The sequence below is a fragment of the Microcaecilia unicolor genome, chromosome 2 (assembly GCF_901765095.1).
Source record: "Microcaecilia unicolor chromosome 2, aMicUni1.1, whole genome shotgun sequence".
Lineage (NCBI taxonomy): Eukaryota > Metazoa > Chordata > Amphibia > Gymnophiona > Siphonopidae > Microcaecilia > Microcaecilia unicolor.
This window is the reverse complement of record NC_044032.1, coordinates 15,051,574-15,067,884: the sequence shown is the minus strand read 5'-3', so window position 1 is coordinate 15,067,884 and position 16,311 is coordinate 15,051,574. Positions and strand designations below refer to the sequence as shown.

The 16,311-nt window shown below is 47.5% G+C and overlaps 1 protein-coding gene across 3 annotated transcripts in view; it reads left to right on the top strand.

Annotated features, from left to right (window-relative positions):
• The window catches only part of NPR2 (natriuretic peptide receptor 2), a 328,510-nt gene extending 314,768 nt beyond the window's left edge, over window positions 1-13,742 (top strand). For 2 of the 3 annotated variants that reach the window (XM_030192797.1, XM_030192799.1), the window contains exons 19-22: window positions 6,919-7,093; window positions 9,975-10,073; window positions 10,515-10,606; window positions 12,064-13,742. In XM_030192797.1, coding sequence (XP_030048657.1) covers window positions 6,919-7,093; window positions 9,975-10,073; window positions 10,515-10,606; window positions 12,064-12,126 — 429 coding nt within the window. In that variant the 3' untranslated portion in view covers window positions 12,127-13,742. The remainder of the gene's footprint in view (window positions 1-6,918; window positions 7,094-9,974; window positions 10,074-10,514; window positions 10,607-12,063) is intronic. The other variant, XM_030192798.1, reaches the window with a different exon arrangement.
• Window positions 13,743-16,311: the final 2,569 nt, after the last annotated feature.

Below are 16,311 nucleotides of genomic sequence, written 5' to 3'. Positions count from 1 at the left end.
ACTGGCCGCGGTGGAGGCGTCGGGCTTCTACTCTCACCCTCCTGTAGTTTCCAACCCCTCCTCCTACTGCAGTCTCACTGCTTCTCATCCTTTGAAGCACACTCCATCCGGCTATTCTATCCATTGTCACTCAGAGTGGCAGTCATTTACCGCCCCCCTAATAAATCCCTCTCTTCCTTCCTCACCAACTTTGATGCCTGGCTTTCCGTTTTTCTCGAACCCTCATCTCCGTCCCTCATTCTCGGAGACTTTAACATACACGTTGATGACCAATCCGACCCTCACGCTTCACAGTTCCTCACTCTAACATCCTCCTTCGACCTCCAGCTATGCTCCACCACCCCTACTCATTGAGACGGCCATTGTCTTGACCTCATCCTCTCCTCTTCCGGCTCTCCCTCCAATTTCCACGCTTCAGCTCTTCCTCTCTCCGATCATCACCTGATCACCTTCACACTTCTTCACCCCCCCCCCCCCCAGCCCCGTCCAACTTTAACCACTACCTCCAGGAATCTCAAAGCTATTGACCCTCCCACCCTATCCTCTAGTATTTCTAATCTCCTCCCCTCCATCATGTCCTCCGAGTCTGTTGACAAGGCTGTCTCCGCTTACAATGCCACTCTCTCCTCTGCTCTGGACACCCTCGCACCATCCACCTCCCGTTCCACTAACCGTACTATTCCCCAGCCATGGCTGACCCCTTGCCTCCGTTACCTTCGCTCCTGTGCCCGATCTGCTGAACGCCTCTGGAGGAAATCCCGCACCCATTCAGATTTCCTTCATTACAAATTCATGCTATTCTCCTTCCACTCCTCCCTATTCCTTGCCAAACAGGATTATTACACCCAATTGACCAATTCTCTCAGCTCCAACCCCCGCCGTCTCTTCGCCACCCTTAACTCCCTCCTTAAAGTGCCCTCCGCTCCCACCCCCCCTCGCTCTCTCCTCAATCACTGGCCGATTACTTCCGCGACAAGGTGCAAAAGATCAACCATGAGTTCACTACCAAGCCATCTCCTCCTCTTCACCCTTCAACCCTCTCCCTCAACCAATCAACCCAGGCCTCCTTCTCCTCCTTTCCCAACATCACAGAGGAGGAAACCGCTCGCCTTCTTTCGTCCTTGAAATGCACCACCTGCTCTTCTGACCCCATCCCCACCAACCTACTTAACATCATCTCTCATACTGTCACCCCTGCCATCTGTCATATCCTCAACCTCTCTCTCTCCACTGCAACTGTCCCTGACACCTTCAAGCACGCCGTAGTCACACCTCTCCTCAAAAAACCATCACTTGACCCTACCTGTCCCTCCAGCTACCGCCCCATCTCCCTCCTACCCTTCCTCTCCAAAATACTTGAGCGCGCCGTTCACAGCTGCTGCCTTGATTTTCTCTCCTCTCATGCCATCCTCGATCCACTTCAATCCGGTTTTCGCCCTCTACACTCAACAGAAACAGCACTCTCTAAAGTCTGTAATGACCTGTTCCTTGCCAAATCCAGAGGCCACTACTCTATCCTCATCCTCCTCGATCTATCTGCCGCTTTTGACACTGTCAATCATGATTTACTTCTTGCCACACTGTCCTCATTTGGGTTCCAGGGCTCTGTCTTCTCCTGGTTCTCCTCCTATCTCTTCCACCGCACCTTCAGAGTTCACTCTCATGGATCCTCCTCCACCCCCATCCCGCTATCTGTTGGTGTTCCCCAGGGATCTGTCCTTGGACCCCTTCTCTTCTCAATCTACACCTCTTCCCTGGGCTCCCTGATCTCATCTCATGGTTTCCAGTATCATCTCTATGCTGATGACACCCAGCTGTATCTCTCCACTCCGCTCCATTGGATAAATCCTTCTTATCTGTTCCCTTCTCCACTACTGCCAACTCTAGACTTCGCGCCTTCTGTCTCGCTGCACCCTACGCCTGGAATAAATTTCCTGAGCCCCTACGTTTTGCCCCATCCTTGGCCACCTTTAAATCTAGACTGAAAGCCCACCTCTTTAACATTGCTTTTGACTAGTAACCACTCGCCTCCACCTACCCTCCTCTCCTCCTTCCTGTACACATTAATTGATTTGATTTGCTTACTTCATTTCTTGTCTATTAGAGTGTAAGCTCTTTGAGCAGGGACTGTCTTTCTTCTATGTTTGTGCAGCGCTGCGTACGCCTTGTAGCGCTATAGAAATGCTAAATAGTAGTAATAGTAATAGTAGCTATGCACCTGGGAGCAATTTGTGAAGTCCACTGCAGTGCCCCCTAGGGTGCCCGGTTGGTGTCCTGGCATGTGAGGGGGACCAGTGCACTACGAATGCTGGCTCCTCCCACGACCAAATGAGTTGGAATTGGTCGTTTTTGAGATGGGCGTCCTCGGTTTCCATTATCGCCGAAAACTGGGGTCGACCATCTCTAAGGTCAACCTAAATGTTGAGATTTGGGCGTCCCCGACCATATTATCAAAATGAAAGATGGACGCCCATCTTGCTTCGATAATACGGGTTTCCCCGCCCCTTCGCCGGGACATCCTGAGAGATGGGCGCCCTTAGATATAGTCGTCCCCGTTCGATTATGCCCCTCCTGGACTACTGTGGTCTCTATTGTAACCTCACTATCAGGAGGCCTGATCTTCCCTGTTTTGGTGAAATCTTTTAAAAATACCTTGTTCTGAACCATGTGCTTTTGAATGACTGTCGGCCTTCCCCCAGTTTCTAGTTTAAAAGCTGCTCGCTCTCTCTCTCTCTCTTTTTAAATGTTGATGCCAGCAGCCAGGTTCCACCTGGTTAAGAAGATAAAGCCCATCTTTCCGGAAAAGCCTCCCCCTTCCACAGACTGTTGCCCAGTTCCTAACAAATCTAAAAACCCTCATCCCTGCATCATTGCCTCATCTACTCTTTGAAACTCCAGAGCTTTGCCTGTTTCTTGGGTCCTGCACTTGGAATGGGGAGCACTTCAGGAAATGCTACCCTGGAGGTTCTGGATTTTAGCTTTCTATCTAAGGCCTAAAGTGGGCTTCCAGAACCTCCCTCCCACATTTTCCTATGTCATTGGTACCCACATGTACCAAGACAGTAGGTTCCACCCCAGCATTATATAAAATCTTAAGTGACACGCAAGGTCCACCATCTTTGCACCAGACTGGCAAGTGACCAAGCGATCCTTATGTCCACCAGCCACCCAGTTATCTACATGCCCAACTACAAGGCTGTCCTAACCCTTCCCTCCTAGGCAGAAGCCTCTGGAGACACATTCTCTGTGTCAGAGGATATTGCATCTCCTAGAAGGCAGGTTCTGGCTACAGGATCACTTCCTACCTCTCCACAGTGATGGTCTCCCTTCAGTAAACCTTTCTCCTCCATGGCAGCACAGAGGTTTCCAGACTGGAGGTGAGACTTCTCTACTATGTCCCTGTAGGCCTCCTCTATAAGCCTCTCTGTCTGCCTTAGCTCCTTCAAATTTGGTATTCTAGTCTCCAGAGATCGGACCCGTTCCCTGAGTGCTAGGAGCTCTTTGCACCGAGTACACACATACAGCTTCTCACCAACTGGGAGATAATCAAACATGTGACACTCGGTGCAAAAGACTGGATAGCCCCCATCTCGCTGTTGGACTGCTGCTTGCATCTTATTATCGGTGATTTCTCAATTAAGTTACTTAATGGAGTGGGAATATAAAAATTTAAGTCCCCTAAGGTTGCCATTTATATGCTAGGCTATGCTAATATTTAGTTTATGTTATTATTATTTTAATGTTATCAGTGGGTTCTGGTCTATGGATCTAAGTAGACTGTATTTCAAAGAGTTAATTACTGGCTGATAGAGATTCCTCGATTAAATTTGTAGCCTCCTAATTGGCTGAAGGGCCTACAGATCAGACCAGGGGTGGGAGGGAATTAAAGTGTAAACTGAGGCTTCCTGTGCCTATTAGCTGTGTTGTAAAATAACCCCCTTAAATGCTAGGCTATGGGACTGTAACAGAAGCATTGGTGCTGATTTTCGAACGAGAAAAACGTTTAAAAAGTGATATAAGGCAGCATTTTGACATTTTTCTTGCCAAAACATCCAAATCGGTATTTTCAAAACCCATTTTTTAGACATTTTTCTACGCTGTTTATCTGCAGTGCATCCAAATCTCAAGGGGTTATGTCAGCGGTGTGTTAAGAGTGGGATCTGGGCATTTCTAAGACCTGGATGTTTTTCAGCCATAATGGAACAAAACGAAAAATGTCCAGGACTAAAACTAAGATGTTTTGAGCTAGACCTGTTTTAATAACGACTAAGCCACAAAAAAAGTGCCCTGAATGATCTCCCCTTACTCTCCTAGTGGTCACTGACCCCCTCCTACCCCTCCCTCCCCCCCCCCCCCCCCCCGCCCATGCCAAAGATGTAAAAGAAACAGTACATACCAGCCTCTGACAGGCTCAGATGTTATATCCAGTCCTATTAGAGTAGCAGCAGGTTCCTGGAGTAGCCTAGTGGTTGAGAGAAGGGGATCCAAGGCCCATATCCCACTTTAATTGTTACACTTGTGGTTAGGGTTATCATATGTCTGGATTTACCCAGACATGTCCTCTTTTTGAGGACATGTCCGGACAACCAGGCGGGTTTTGCCAATCAGCCCATTTGTCCGTATTTCTGGACAAACGGGCAGGCTGGTAGGCGGACAAACAGGCAGATTGCTAGCCTCCCCTCCCCTTACTACTGCCCTGGTGGTCTAGTGACCTCTGCCGTCTTCGGGGCAGGAAAGAGCCCCCTCTTTCCTGCCCGGAGCACTGCCCTGCATGAATCCTTCCTGTTGCTGATCTCGGCGCCAATTCAAAATGGCTGCCGAGAGTTGACGTGACCTCACGAGACTTCAACTCTCAGCAGCCATTTTGAATCAGCGCTTAGATCAGCAACGGGAAGGATGCATGCAGGGCAGTATTCCGGGCAGGAAAGAGGGGGCTCTTCCCTGCCCTGAAGAGGTCACTAGACCACCAGGGCAGTAGTAAGGTAAGGGGAGGGGGGTGACGGGATGTGTGACAGGAAGCAGGGGAAAATGGACAAGGGGCGGAGCGAGGGCGTGAAAGGGGGCGGGGCGAGGTATGTGTCCTCCTTTTTGGGGGACAAAATATGGTACCCCTACTTGTGGTAGAAAATGGTAGCCCCCCAAAACCTACTGCACCCACATAGAGGTGACACCTGCAGCCATGAGGGCTTATTGTAGTGGTGTCCAGTTGGGTACAGTAGTTTTTTTTGTGAGTTTTGGAGGGCTCACTACAATATAAGGGAGCAATGGTGAAATATGTACCTGAGAGCTTTTATGTAAAGTCCACTGCAGTGCCCCCTAGTGTCCACTGCTCTGCTGATATTCCTGTATGGCCGTCTACTAAAAATGCTGGCTCCTCCTTCATCCCAATGGTTTGATTTTGTGTGTTTTTCACTTGGACATTTTTTTTTCAAAAATAGACCAAAGAGATAACTCACAGAGCACAAAAACATCTAGCAAGTGGCCATTTTCCAAAAACAGAGAGGTTTTGCTGTTTCAAAAACTGTTATAATTTCTGTTTGGATTCTGGACGTTTTGAGCAAAACATCCAAAGTTGGACTCAGACGTCATATTGCCTCTCTTTATATACTAAAAAAAATTGTTCCTTAAACCTCTTTCCTAAGTGAGAACAGTAACTTAAAATAAAGTCCCTGAGGTTACCTATTTAACTCTTAAGTCTACTTTTTCCGAAGTTTAAAAACAATTTCCCAGCAAATCTTTACCAACGAAGATGTCTCTCTCTCTCTGGCACCTCTTCTGGACAGTCAAAATATCAATGTATCATCCAGTGATTCAGAGATCTTCATATGGTCAGCTAGTGTCCAGGTTACACTAAGGTACAGGGAAAACTGGATGATTCAGATGATGCTCAACCAGTGTCAGGATTACACTAACATAACGGTACACTTTTGATGGCCACCCTACGGAAAGGGACAATGGCCTATATTCATAGAAAAGGGGGTGAAGGGCTCTTCTAAGGGAAAGGGTAATGATAAGTACATAAGTATTGCCATACTGGGAAAGACCAAAGGTCCATCGAGCCCAGCATCCTGTTTCCAACAGTGGCCAATCCAGGTCACAAGTACCCGGCAAAATCCCCAAAAAGTACAAAACATTCTGTATTGCTTATCCCAGAAATAGTGGATTTTCCCCAAGTCCATTTAGTAACGGTCTATGGACTTTTCCTATAGGAAGCCGTCCAAACCTTTTTTAAACCCCACTAAGCTAACCGCCTTTACCACATTCTCTGGCAACGAATTCCAGAGTTTAATTACAGGTTGAGTGAAGAAAAATGTTCTCCGGTTCGTTTTAAATTTAGTACATTGTAGCTTCATCGCATGCCCCCTAGTCCTAGTATTTTTGGAAAGCGTGAACAGACGCTTCACATCTACCCGTTCAACTCCACTCATTATTTTATAGACCTCTATCATATCTCCCCTCAGCCGCCTTTTCTCCAAGCTGAAGAGCCCCAGCCACTTTAGCCTTTCCTCATAGGGAAGTCATCCCATCCCCTTTATCATTTTCATCTCCCTTCTCTGCACCTTTTCTAATTCCACTATATCTTTTTTGAGATGCAGCGACCAGAATTGAACACAATATTCGAGGTGCGGTCACACCATGGAACGATACAAAAGCATTATAACATCCTCATTTTTGTTTTCCATTCCCTTCCTAATAATACCTAACATTCTATTTGCTTTCTTAGCCGCAGCAGCACACTGAGCAGAAGGTTTCAAGGTATCATCAACGACGCCACCTAGATCCCTTTCTTGGTCCGTGACTCCTAATGTGGAACCTTGCATGACATATAATTCGAGTTCCTCTTTCCCACATGCATCACTTTGATCTTTGTTCATAAGAGAGAGGTATTTGCTTGAGATCTGTCTTGTACCTTTTCAGGTGGAGACCATAGGCGATGCCTACATGGTGGTATCAGGTTTGCCAGTAAGGAATGGGAAGCTCCATGCTCGTGAGATTGCCAGGATGTCCCTGGCACTGCTGGAGACTGTAAAAACATTCAAAATTCGGCATCGACCTAATAACCAGCTCTGGCTGCGGATAGGGATCCATACAGGTGAGCATTACCTGAGCTTCTCACCTCTTGCCTCTCTGCATACAGATGAACATGAATTGAGCCTCTCAGCTCTTACACACAGGCGGGTGCAGAAGTACCAGGTCATAATCCCTGGGTTCCACCCTGAGGAAGGGCACTGGAGGAGCAGCTGAGAGATTTAAAAACAAAAGAAAGCACAGACCTTTGAGCCCCTGAACTTACCCCAGCTCCTCAAGAACATTAGTATGAGGACATGACAGGCCTTGAACCCACACACAGGCTTTAAAGGCTTTTATTTTTGGTACATGGGCTGCAATTTGTTGGCCAGGATTGGGAAATGTTTGTGTCATGGGGGCAGGAAGGGAGGAGAAGACAGAGTGGGGACAGGAGAGAAGGGAGATCTGTTTATAAACTTGTTTTCCTAACTCAGTTTCAAGTCTTAGATTTTCTTCCAGGAAATCAAGTCACATTTATTTATCTTAAATTGCCTTTAATAAGATTTCAAAAGACTGAACTTTCCTGGAGAAAGGAAACCATTTTCCTCCACTGACACATTCTCATAGAGTCTGCATTTCCCCACAGTCTCCAACACACCCTGCGCCCAAGAAAACATTTTGGTCCATTTGGTTGGGTTGTGTTGGGGACTTGATCTCACTGAAGCCTTTGGACAGTGTAAACAGAGAATCAAATGTATCAACTAGATAAATACTCCACTCATTAGCAGGATATCAAGGCCTGGAAAGTGAAAGCTATAATAACACTCTGAGTGCACTGCAGTAGAAAGCAATGTAGAAAAAATGACAGTAATACAATGAATGCACAGGTTCCTTCCCTGTGAAACTCAGGCCCACAAGATCTAGCTACCACCCTCTCTTGAATAGTAATGTTGAAGAAAACTCCTTGGATCGGGTGGCACACAAGGTGCTTCTGACCAGCTCTGTTCACAGGATGAACAAATTAAAAGGTTCTGAGTCTTCTTTTCTGCGAGGGACCTGCCTCACAGTCCCAGGAGCTGTCCACACCTATTTAGGTTTCAGGTTCATAAAAATTTGTTATACCACTGATTGGGAAGCTACAGGGCCTACGTGGGAGCAGAAGGAGCCTGAGCTACTGCTCTGCTCCCACTCTGCCTCCGAGTATTTGATCAAAAATCCGTCAGGCACAAAGGCCCCGATGATCAAAAGTAAATGCGCATAGTAACGCCCACATTTACCAGCACAAAATGCTCAGAAGGGTCTAGTACATTAAACAACGAGTACGCCAGACCCCACAGCTTTTCAGATACCATTTAAATGAGGTCATTTTGTATTCCGAAACAAAGGTGTCTTACTGCTATAAAAAATAAACACCAGATCCAGGAATTCCAACACTCTAACACCTTCTTGGATCTGGTGTTATTTTTTATCACCCTCTTCCGAGAGGATTTTCCATAATTGTCATGCTTCTTTCTGCAAGATCTACCAGGTTTGATTCCTTTTGGAAGCAGAAGGAAGCCCCTGCTAAGCCCTTGAGCGCTGGTTGTGAGAAACAGCAGACCCGAACATGAAGTGCACATTGGCATCCTTGTCCTCCATCTAAATTTAAAGCAGCCATGCTTTAAAACACACACACACACACACACTGGGGTCTGTTAGTTGCATCTAAATATAAGAATCCAGAAAAAAAAAGTAAATACTTACTTAGGCTGCAGAAAACAAATGCCAATGTGGGCTTCACGTTTGGGTTTTACCAGCCGCAGGCGCACAGGAGCTGAGCTGACCGCTGAACTCTTCTGAACATGCACCAAGCACTGTCCTCCTGCCGAATTCCATAATGATCAAAGCCAGGGGCGTAGCCAGACTTCGGCAGGAGGGGGGGGTCCAGAGCCCAAGGTGAGGGGGCACATTTTAGCCTCCCCCCCCCCGGCGACCCCCCTCCCGCCGCCAACCCTCCCCCGCCATCACCGTCACCTACCTTTGCTGGCGGGGGACCCCAACCCCCGCCAGCCGAGGTCCTCGTCTTCCTTCGTTCTGTTTCTGACGTCAGACTCAGAAACAGAACAAAGGAAGACGAGGACCTCGGTTGGCGGGGGTTGGGGTCCCCCGCCAGCAAAGGTAGCAGACGGCAGCGGGTTGGCGGCGGGAGGGGGGGTCGAGAGGGTCATCGGCAGGGGGGTCCAGGGCCAAATCTACAAGGGCCCAGGCCCCCGTGGCCCCTCGTAGCTATGCCCCTGATCAAAGCTATGAGCGCACCTATATTTGCATCTCATTAGCTTTGAGCATTAGGGCGCTGTTCTGCTGCTATTTTTTATGGCGATATTCAGAATAGCACCGGAGTTTTTGATCATCTGCCCCTACATGCTGAACTGTGAGTTTTGAAAAAAGTCCTAACTCTACTGGTGCAGAGAAGGCAGAGGGGAGCAGCCGTGTGGTACCTCTCTGGCCTGGCTTGCTTTTCCTTGGGCCAGTGGTTTGGGAAGCCCTCTAGCCCTGGTGGTCCTATGGCTATCGGAACCCTGTTAGATCCATTAAACCTGAGCATCCTCAGTGCATCATATTCCCCTCCCCCCCCCCCCCCCCCCCCCCCCCCGACTGTGCCACACCAGGTAACTGCCTAATTCTCTCAATGATAAGGCTTACACATCAACACAGAGATCTATACAGATGTTACCTGAAAATCTCACCTTTTACACATATACAAAGACGTTAACTTGAGCCTCATAGCTCCTGGATGCTTAATGAGAGATTCCTCGCCACACTGTACTAACTAGTCCATCTTCCCTCCATTCTTCCTACCCTCTTCCTCCTCTAACATCGAAATCTGTCCTGTCCTCTTTTTCTTTAATTTACTTTACAGCCTATGCTCCCCCCGCTGGTCTTACTCCAGACCCACTGTCTCTTACGCTGTCTGGATTGCCTTGCAGGTCCAGTGTGTGCTGGTGTAGTTGGGTTAAAAATGCCCCGGTACTGTCTCTTTGGAGATACCGTGAACACTGCATCCCGTATGGAGTCCAATGGAGAAGGTAGGATGATCTTCTACTGCAACATAAAACAGCAGAAAGCCAAGTCAATCCAGACTTTGTATCATGATCCAAAGGCATTATTTTTCCATGTTCACAGTTTATATCTCTCCAGGTTAAGAAACAAAATTAGTATGCTAATGTCTCTCTCTCTCTCTTTTCTTCTCTCCTCTACCCATTCTCCTTATCACTCTCTCTCTCTCTCTCCTGTTTTCTTTCCTCTCTCCCCTTTCTCTATTTATCTTTCCTTTCTTATATCTGCTTTTTATTTGTGTTTCCAATTTTGTATCTTGTTCGGTTCTCGTCTCTCCCTTTCTTACTTCTTCCACTTTCTATTTTCTGCTTTCCATTTCTTAATCTTTCTTCTTTGATTTTGTCTGTTTCCTTGTTTTTGTTTCTCATTTCTTTTCCGCTCTTTCTCTCACCCTTTTACTTTTGAATCAGCATTGAAGATCCATGTCTCCTCTGCCACCAAAGAGGTTTTGGATGAATTTGGCTGTTTCGAGTTGGCGCTGCGCGGAGATGTGGAAATGAAGGTGACTTTTATGGTCAAGTCATTCCGTTGGTTTATTTTTCCCCTTATCCTCCTCCCAGTCATAGTATCTGACCTTCTGTTGGATAGTTCAATCACTTTGGACCAATGGAAGACTAGCGGGAGACCCCAAATATGGCCACTGTTTTGCTTTTCAATCTCCTCTAGTTCTAGAACCAGACTGTGGTTTGTTTCTGTCACAGTGATGGTCTCTTTGGTCTTCTCAGTGTGTTAAACTGTTTTATATTTATATATGCATGTGGTACCGTCCTCCTCATAAACATGTGTGAAGCACAAAATGTGAGAAAATTCTAATATATGTCTGCCAATTTTCTTTCATGCTGCAAAATCACAAAGCCTTTCTATCTCTGGCTTTACCCTCACTTCCGTGCCCTCTCCCTCCATTTTTCTTTGCTTGTCCGATACTGCTTTTCCCCTATTGAGAGGCTGTTCATTGCCTCCACCACTCTTTTTGTGAAGAAATGTTACTACCTTAAATCCTGAAGATGATCCTTCCAGTCTCTCATCATGTCCTCATTAGGACTTTAAACCTTGGAGCTGGGACCTGTTCTCCCCCTACCACCCCCTCCCCCATCCCCTTCAATAACTCTCTAGAAACCTATATTGGGCGCAGCTTGCTTTATTAACAATTCAACATTGATTAACTTGTACAAACATGCCCCCCCTCGTCCCGAGCTACATGGGTCCGGGCTTGACATCATCCAGTACCTCCCCCCCCCCCCCCCACCCGCCGCTCGCCATGTCAGCAGACCGGATATCTCTTCTTCCTGTCGCCATCATCCAGGCCCTGCCATAACAGCAAGGGCCCCACTCCGTGTGGACCTCCACACCTGTCTCCCAGGTCACCTGACCCGCCTTCCATGCTCCGGCTCAGCCCCCCCATGAGCCATGTCTTTTTGTAGCTCGGGGTTTGTTGTGTTCTTTATTTTTGCCGCTGCGACATTTCCTGCCAATCCTGAAAGATACAATTACACACATCATCCCTCAAACACATCCCCCCCCCCCCCACATGAGGGTGGGCAGGTGGGAAACCACCTCCGAGGATCGCCAACGCCCTGGCATCCGTCGCCACCCCCTCTTTTATCTCCCCGCCCCACCCCCTTGCTTCTCCCTTGACCAATAGGCAGCTTATCCTCCCGTTAGGACAGCTGCCTCTTTCAAGCTCACCAATCACGGCCTCAGCATGGCCTGTGTTCTCTCCCATCATGCCCCAGAGCCGACTCGAACGGGCCGAGCCCTCAATTAACTGGGCCCTTCGAGACCAGCTCTCAGGCCTCCTATTCCTGTACCCGATAGAGATATGGGACTCTTGAACCTTCATAATCACCATTTCACTGTATGCATTTAAACCTAAGATGTGCACTGATGCCGAGGAATGATCCTGTTGTACTTTGTGAAGGTGTTTGTGTCTTGATGGTTGTTCTGTTATATCTGTTTCAGGGAAAAGGCAAAGTAAGGACATACTGGCTTCTGGGGGAGCGGCTGGAGGATGACGTCATCTGATGAATACATCGTGTAACTATTGTTGGTCTGTTTGGATTAGTTGCTCCAGGGACTTGGGAAATGAAGGTTCTTCTTTCTGAAGACTCGTGAACTGTGCCCCTCTTGGGTTGTTTATTGCTAACACCCTACAAAGGGTGCTTTTCTTTCATCTCAAACCCCTGTTTCTAGTTAACTGCATCAAGACGGACAACAGCCAAAATAAGAAATGGAGAAATGAGCACATACACTGGAGTGGATGCCCAGCACTGAGCAGAAAATGTTCGCCTGGGTTACTGGATAACACTGCAGCCCTGGACACAGCAGACTTGCTAGGACTGCTCCTTACACCATTTCTTTTAGCGCTACCATTCAGCACTATAGTGACCTTCAGTTTCAAGCAATAATACCAGGGAAGCCTCAAATCCCTGTGAACACTAAACTTACGGGAACGATTTCCTAGGGTAGCAGTGTGCAGTGGATCAAACAAACGAGGAATACTGGTCCAAGAGGTCCATGAAAGAGACAAACTTTTCATAATGCTGAACTGGAAGGAAAGGTTGGACAAATGACGACGGTGAGGGACAGGAGGACAAAACCACAAACAGAAGGCCAACAGCAAATTACAGAGCAGGGGTAGAATACCTGATACGTTCTTCCCTATCCAACCACGCCCTTACTGTTACAGCCTCCACCATCTTTCATCCGCCATTCTCTTGCCCAAATTTCCCTACTCTGTCCATCTGTCTCTCTGCCCAGCATTGCACTCTCAAGAACATCTGTCTAGTTATGTACCTGAATCCACCCAAGCACTGTGCCTTTCTTGATAGACCCTTGCCCATCCCACTGTGCCTTTTTTTAAAAATATACCTCTATCCAGCTGTGCTGTCCCTGAATCACCACTATCCAGCCAGCTGTACCTTCACTGTCGCTGCCTCACCTGACAGTTGCCTCCTTGTTCTGTGTGTTGGGGCAAGCAGAAGATTAAGGGGAAAGGTAAACGTATCCACTGAACAGCAGCTGACAGACTGCATTACAGTTGCATGTGTCTCTGGGAACTGGGGAGAAATAAGGTACAGCCCAATGTCAACGAAAACTAAACAGGGATCCACAGTGATGTTTTTTCATTGACGCATTTCATGAGTTGCTAGAGGGTGCAGCATCTGAATGATCCCTGTTCTGTCCCCCTTGCCTTATTCCCTAAAAAAACAGATTGCCTTCTGAAGCTGTGTCCTGACACGTGTATGTAAGAGCAGATCTGCTGGAGAAGACATAACCTAGCAGCCTAGCGTGATGGAAGGAGCTCAGTGAAGTCTTAATGTTGGGACAAGATGCAATCTCTTAATTACTCAGGACTTACACATCACTTTGGTCTCTTCATTTGCATCGGTTGTATTCGTCCCTTACACCCTGTACACAACAGTCAGCTAAGTACCCTGATGATCGTCTTTCTACATGCTACTTCTTTCTGGTGTCCCTATACCTTGAATTACCCTCCTTTTCCTTAGAGACCTCCAGAGAAGATGGAACAGGAACTTCCCTTTCTTGACAGTGGATTATTTCTGAGAAGTGGAAAGGGGAAGGGATTTGATATATTGCCTGTCTGTGGTACAGTCAAAGCAGTTTATATATTATATTGTTTTATGTTTGATTTATTCTTACTGTACACCACCTTGAGTGAATTTCTTCAAAAAGGCAGTAAATAAATCCTAATAAATAAATATGTACAGGTACTTTTTCTGTCCTTAGTGGCTCATAATCTTTTTTTTTTTTACTTGTACTTGGGAACCAGCTGACTTACATATCGAATGGGCCCATGACAGAATGTACCATCAGTCATGCAGCCATTTATTTCTAAAACTGAATAACGGGTCCTGTGTTGGTTCATTCACATGCAGAACATTCAGCCTTGTTACAATTGGTATGGGTGAAACAGAGGGGCATAATCGAACGGGGACGCCCAGTGGCGTACCAAGGGGGGGGGGCGGTGGGGGTGGTCTGCCCCGGGTGCACGCCGCTGGGGGGGTGCTGCGGCGCATGCCTGCTGCGAGAGTTCGCTAACTTCTCTCATTCGCTGCAGCTCCCTCTGCCCCGGAACAGGTTACTTCCTGTTCCGGGGCAAAGGGAGCTGCAGTGAACGAGCAGAGTTAGTAAACTTGCAGCAGGCGCGTGCTGCGGCACCCCCCCCCCCCCCACGGCATGCACCCGGGGGGGGGGGGGCGCTGCACCCGGGGGGTGGGGCGCCGCCCCGGGTGTCCACCCCCCTAGGAACGCCACTGGGGATGCCCATCTATAAGGACAGCCCAGTAAAGGTGTGTCCCCGACTGTATTATTGAAACAAGATGGGCGGCCATCTTTCGTTTTGATAATACGGTCGGGGACGCCCAAATCTTAACATTTGGGTTGACCTTAGAGATGGCCGACCTTGGTTTTCGCCGATAATGGAAACTAAGGACGCCCATCTCAAAAACGGCCAAATCCAAACCATTTGGTCGTGAGAGGAGCCAGCATTTGTAATGCACTGGTCCCCATGACATGCCAGGACACTAACCTGGCACCCTAGGGGGCACTGCAGTGGACTTCACAAATTGATCCCAGGTCCATAGCTCCCTTACCTTGAGTGCTGAGCCCCCCAACCCCCCCCCCCCCCCCCCAGGTCCGCCTGCCTGAAGTACACTGCACCCACTACAACTGCTCCAGGGATCTGTATAGTGCTGCGATGGACCCGAATATGGCATTTGATGCTGGCATAGAGGCTGGTAAAAAAGTATCTTTAACTTGTTTTTTATGGTGGGAGGGAGTTAGTGACCACTGGGGGAGTAAGGGGAGGTCATCCCCGATCCTCTCCGATGGTCATCTGCTCAGTTCAGGCATCTTTTCACGGCTTGGTCATGAAAAAAAATGGACCAAGTAAAGTCGGCCAAGTGCTCGTCAGGGCCGCCCTTCTTTTTTCCATTATCGGCCGAAGACGCCCATCTCCTAATCACGCCCCAGTTCCGCCTTCACTACCCTGCCGAGACCCCCCTTCCTCCCCCCGTGAACTTTGGTTGTGCCTGCCACGGAAAGCCATCGAGGGTGTCAAAAAATCGGCTTTCGATTATACCGATTTGGGCGGCCTTGCGAGAAGGGCGCCCATCTCCCGATTTGTGTCGAAAGAAGGGCGCCCATCTCCAGATTTGTGTCGAAAGATGGGCGCTCTTCTCCTTCGAAAATAAGCTGGACAGTCAAGTCTGCTGCATTTGGTTGAGGAGTGCAGAAGTCAGCCCTATTTCATTACTGTACAATGCGCTCAACATTCTGTATGAAAAGCATATTAATGTAAATAAAGAGATAAATAACATTGTAGGTGGTTGTGAAACAGTTGGACGTGTTACATTGAGCTGACGTGGAACAGTCATGGAATACAAATTAAATAGAAATAGGGACTATTCACATTTACAATTATACCTCTTATTTATCATTGACACTCATGAGATATAAACTAATTTTAACTGTATACATACTATTAATCTTTAAATAAAATTAAAGTATATACTAGTCAATTTTTTCTTTTTAATTTTTGAAAAGTGCTCAGTTCACACATCAGTGGTTCGCCAAAGTGGTGAAACCGTTCCAAGCTCAGTCCAGTGTGTAGTATGTATACAGTTAAAATTAGTTTATATCTCATGAGTGCGAATGATAAATAAGAGATATAACAACAGTCATGGAATAGTCAGCCATGTTGCGGTTGGCAGCCATATTGTGTTTGGTCAGTACGTGAGGAATATTTGATTGATGTGTAAGTCAGATGTATTAGAGGTGGTTGATGTCTGGAAGAGTCAGTCATGTTGCAGTTAGTTGGTGTGTATGAAACAGCTGTTTCACAGACCAATCAGTAAGATACCCAACTGCATTGTGGGTGGCTGATGTGTGTGTAACTGGCCTCTCTCTAGCAGGTGACGGCAGCTCTGGAAGTGGAGGAGTGGCCTAGTGTTTAGGGTGGTGGACTTTGGTCCTGAGGAACTGAGTTCAATTCCCACTTCAGGCACAGGCAGCTCCTTGTGACTCTGGGCAAGTCACTTAACCCTCCATTGCCCCATGTAAGCTGCATTGAGCCTGCCATGAGTGGGAAAGCGCAGGGTACAAATGTAACAAAAATAAAATAGATACTATTGGAGATTCTACATGGAATGTTGCTACTATTGGAGATTCTACATGGAATGTTGCTAT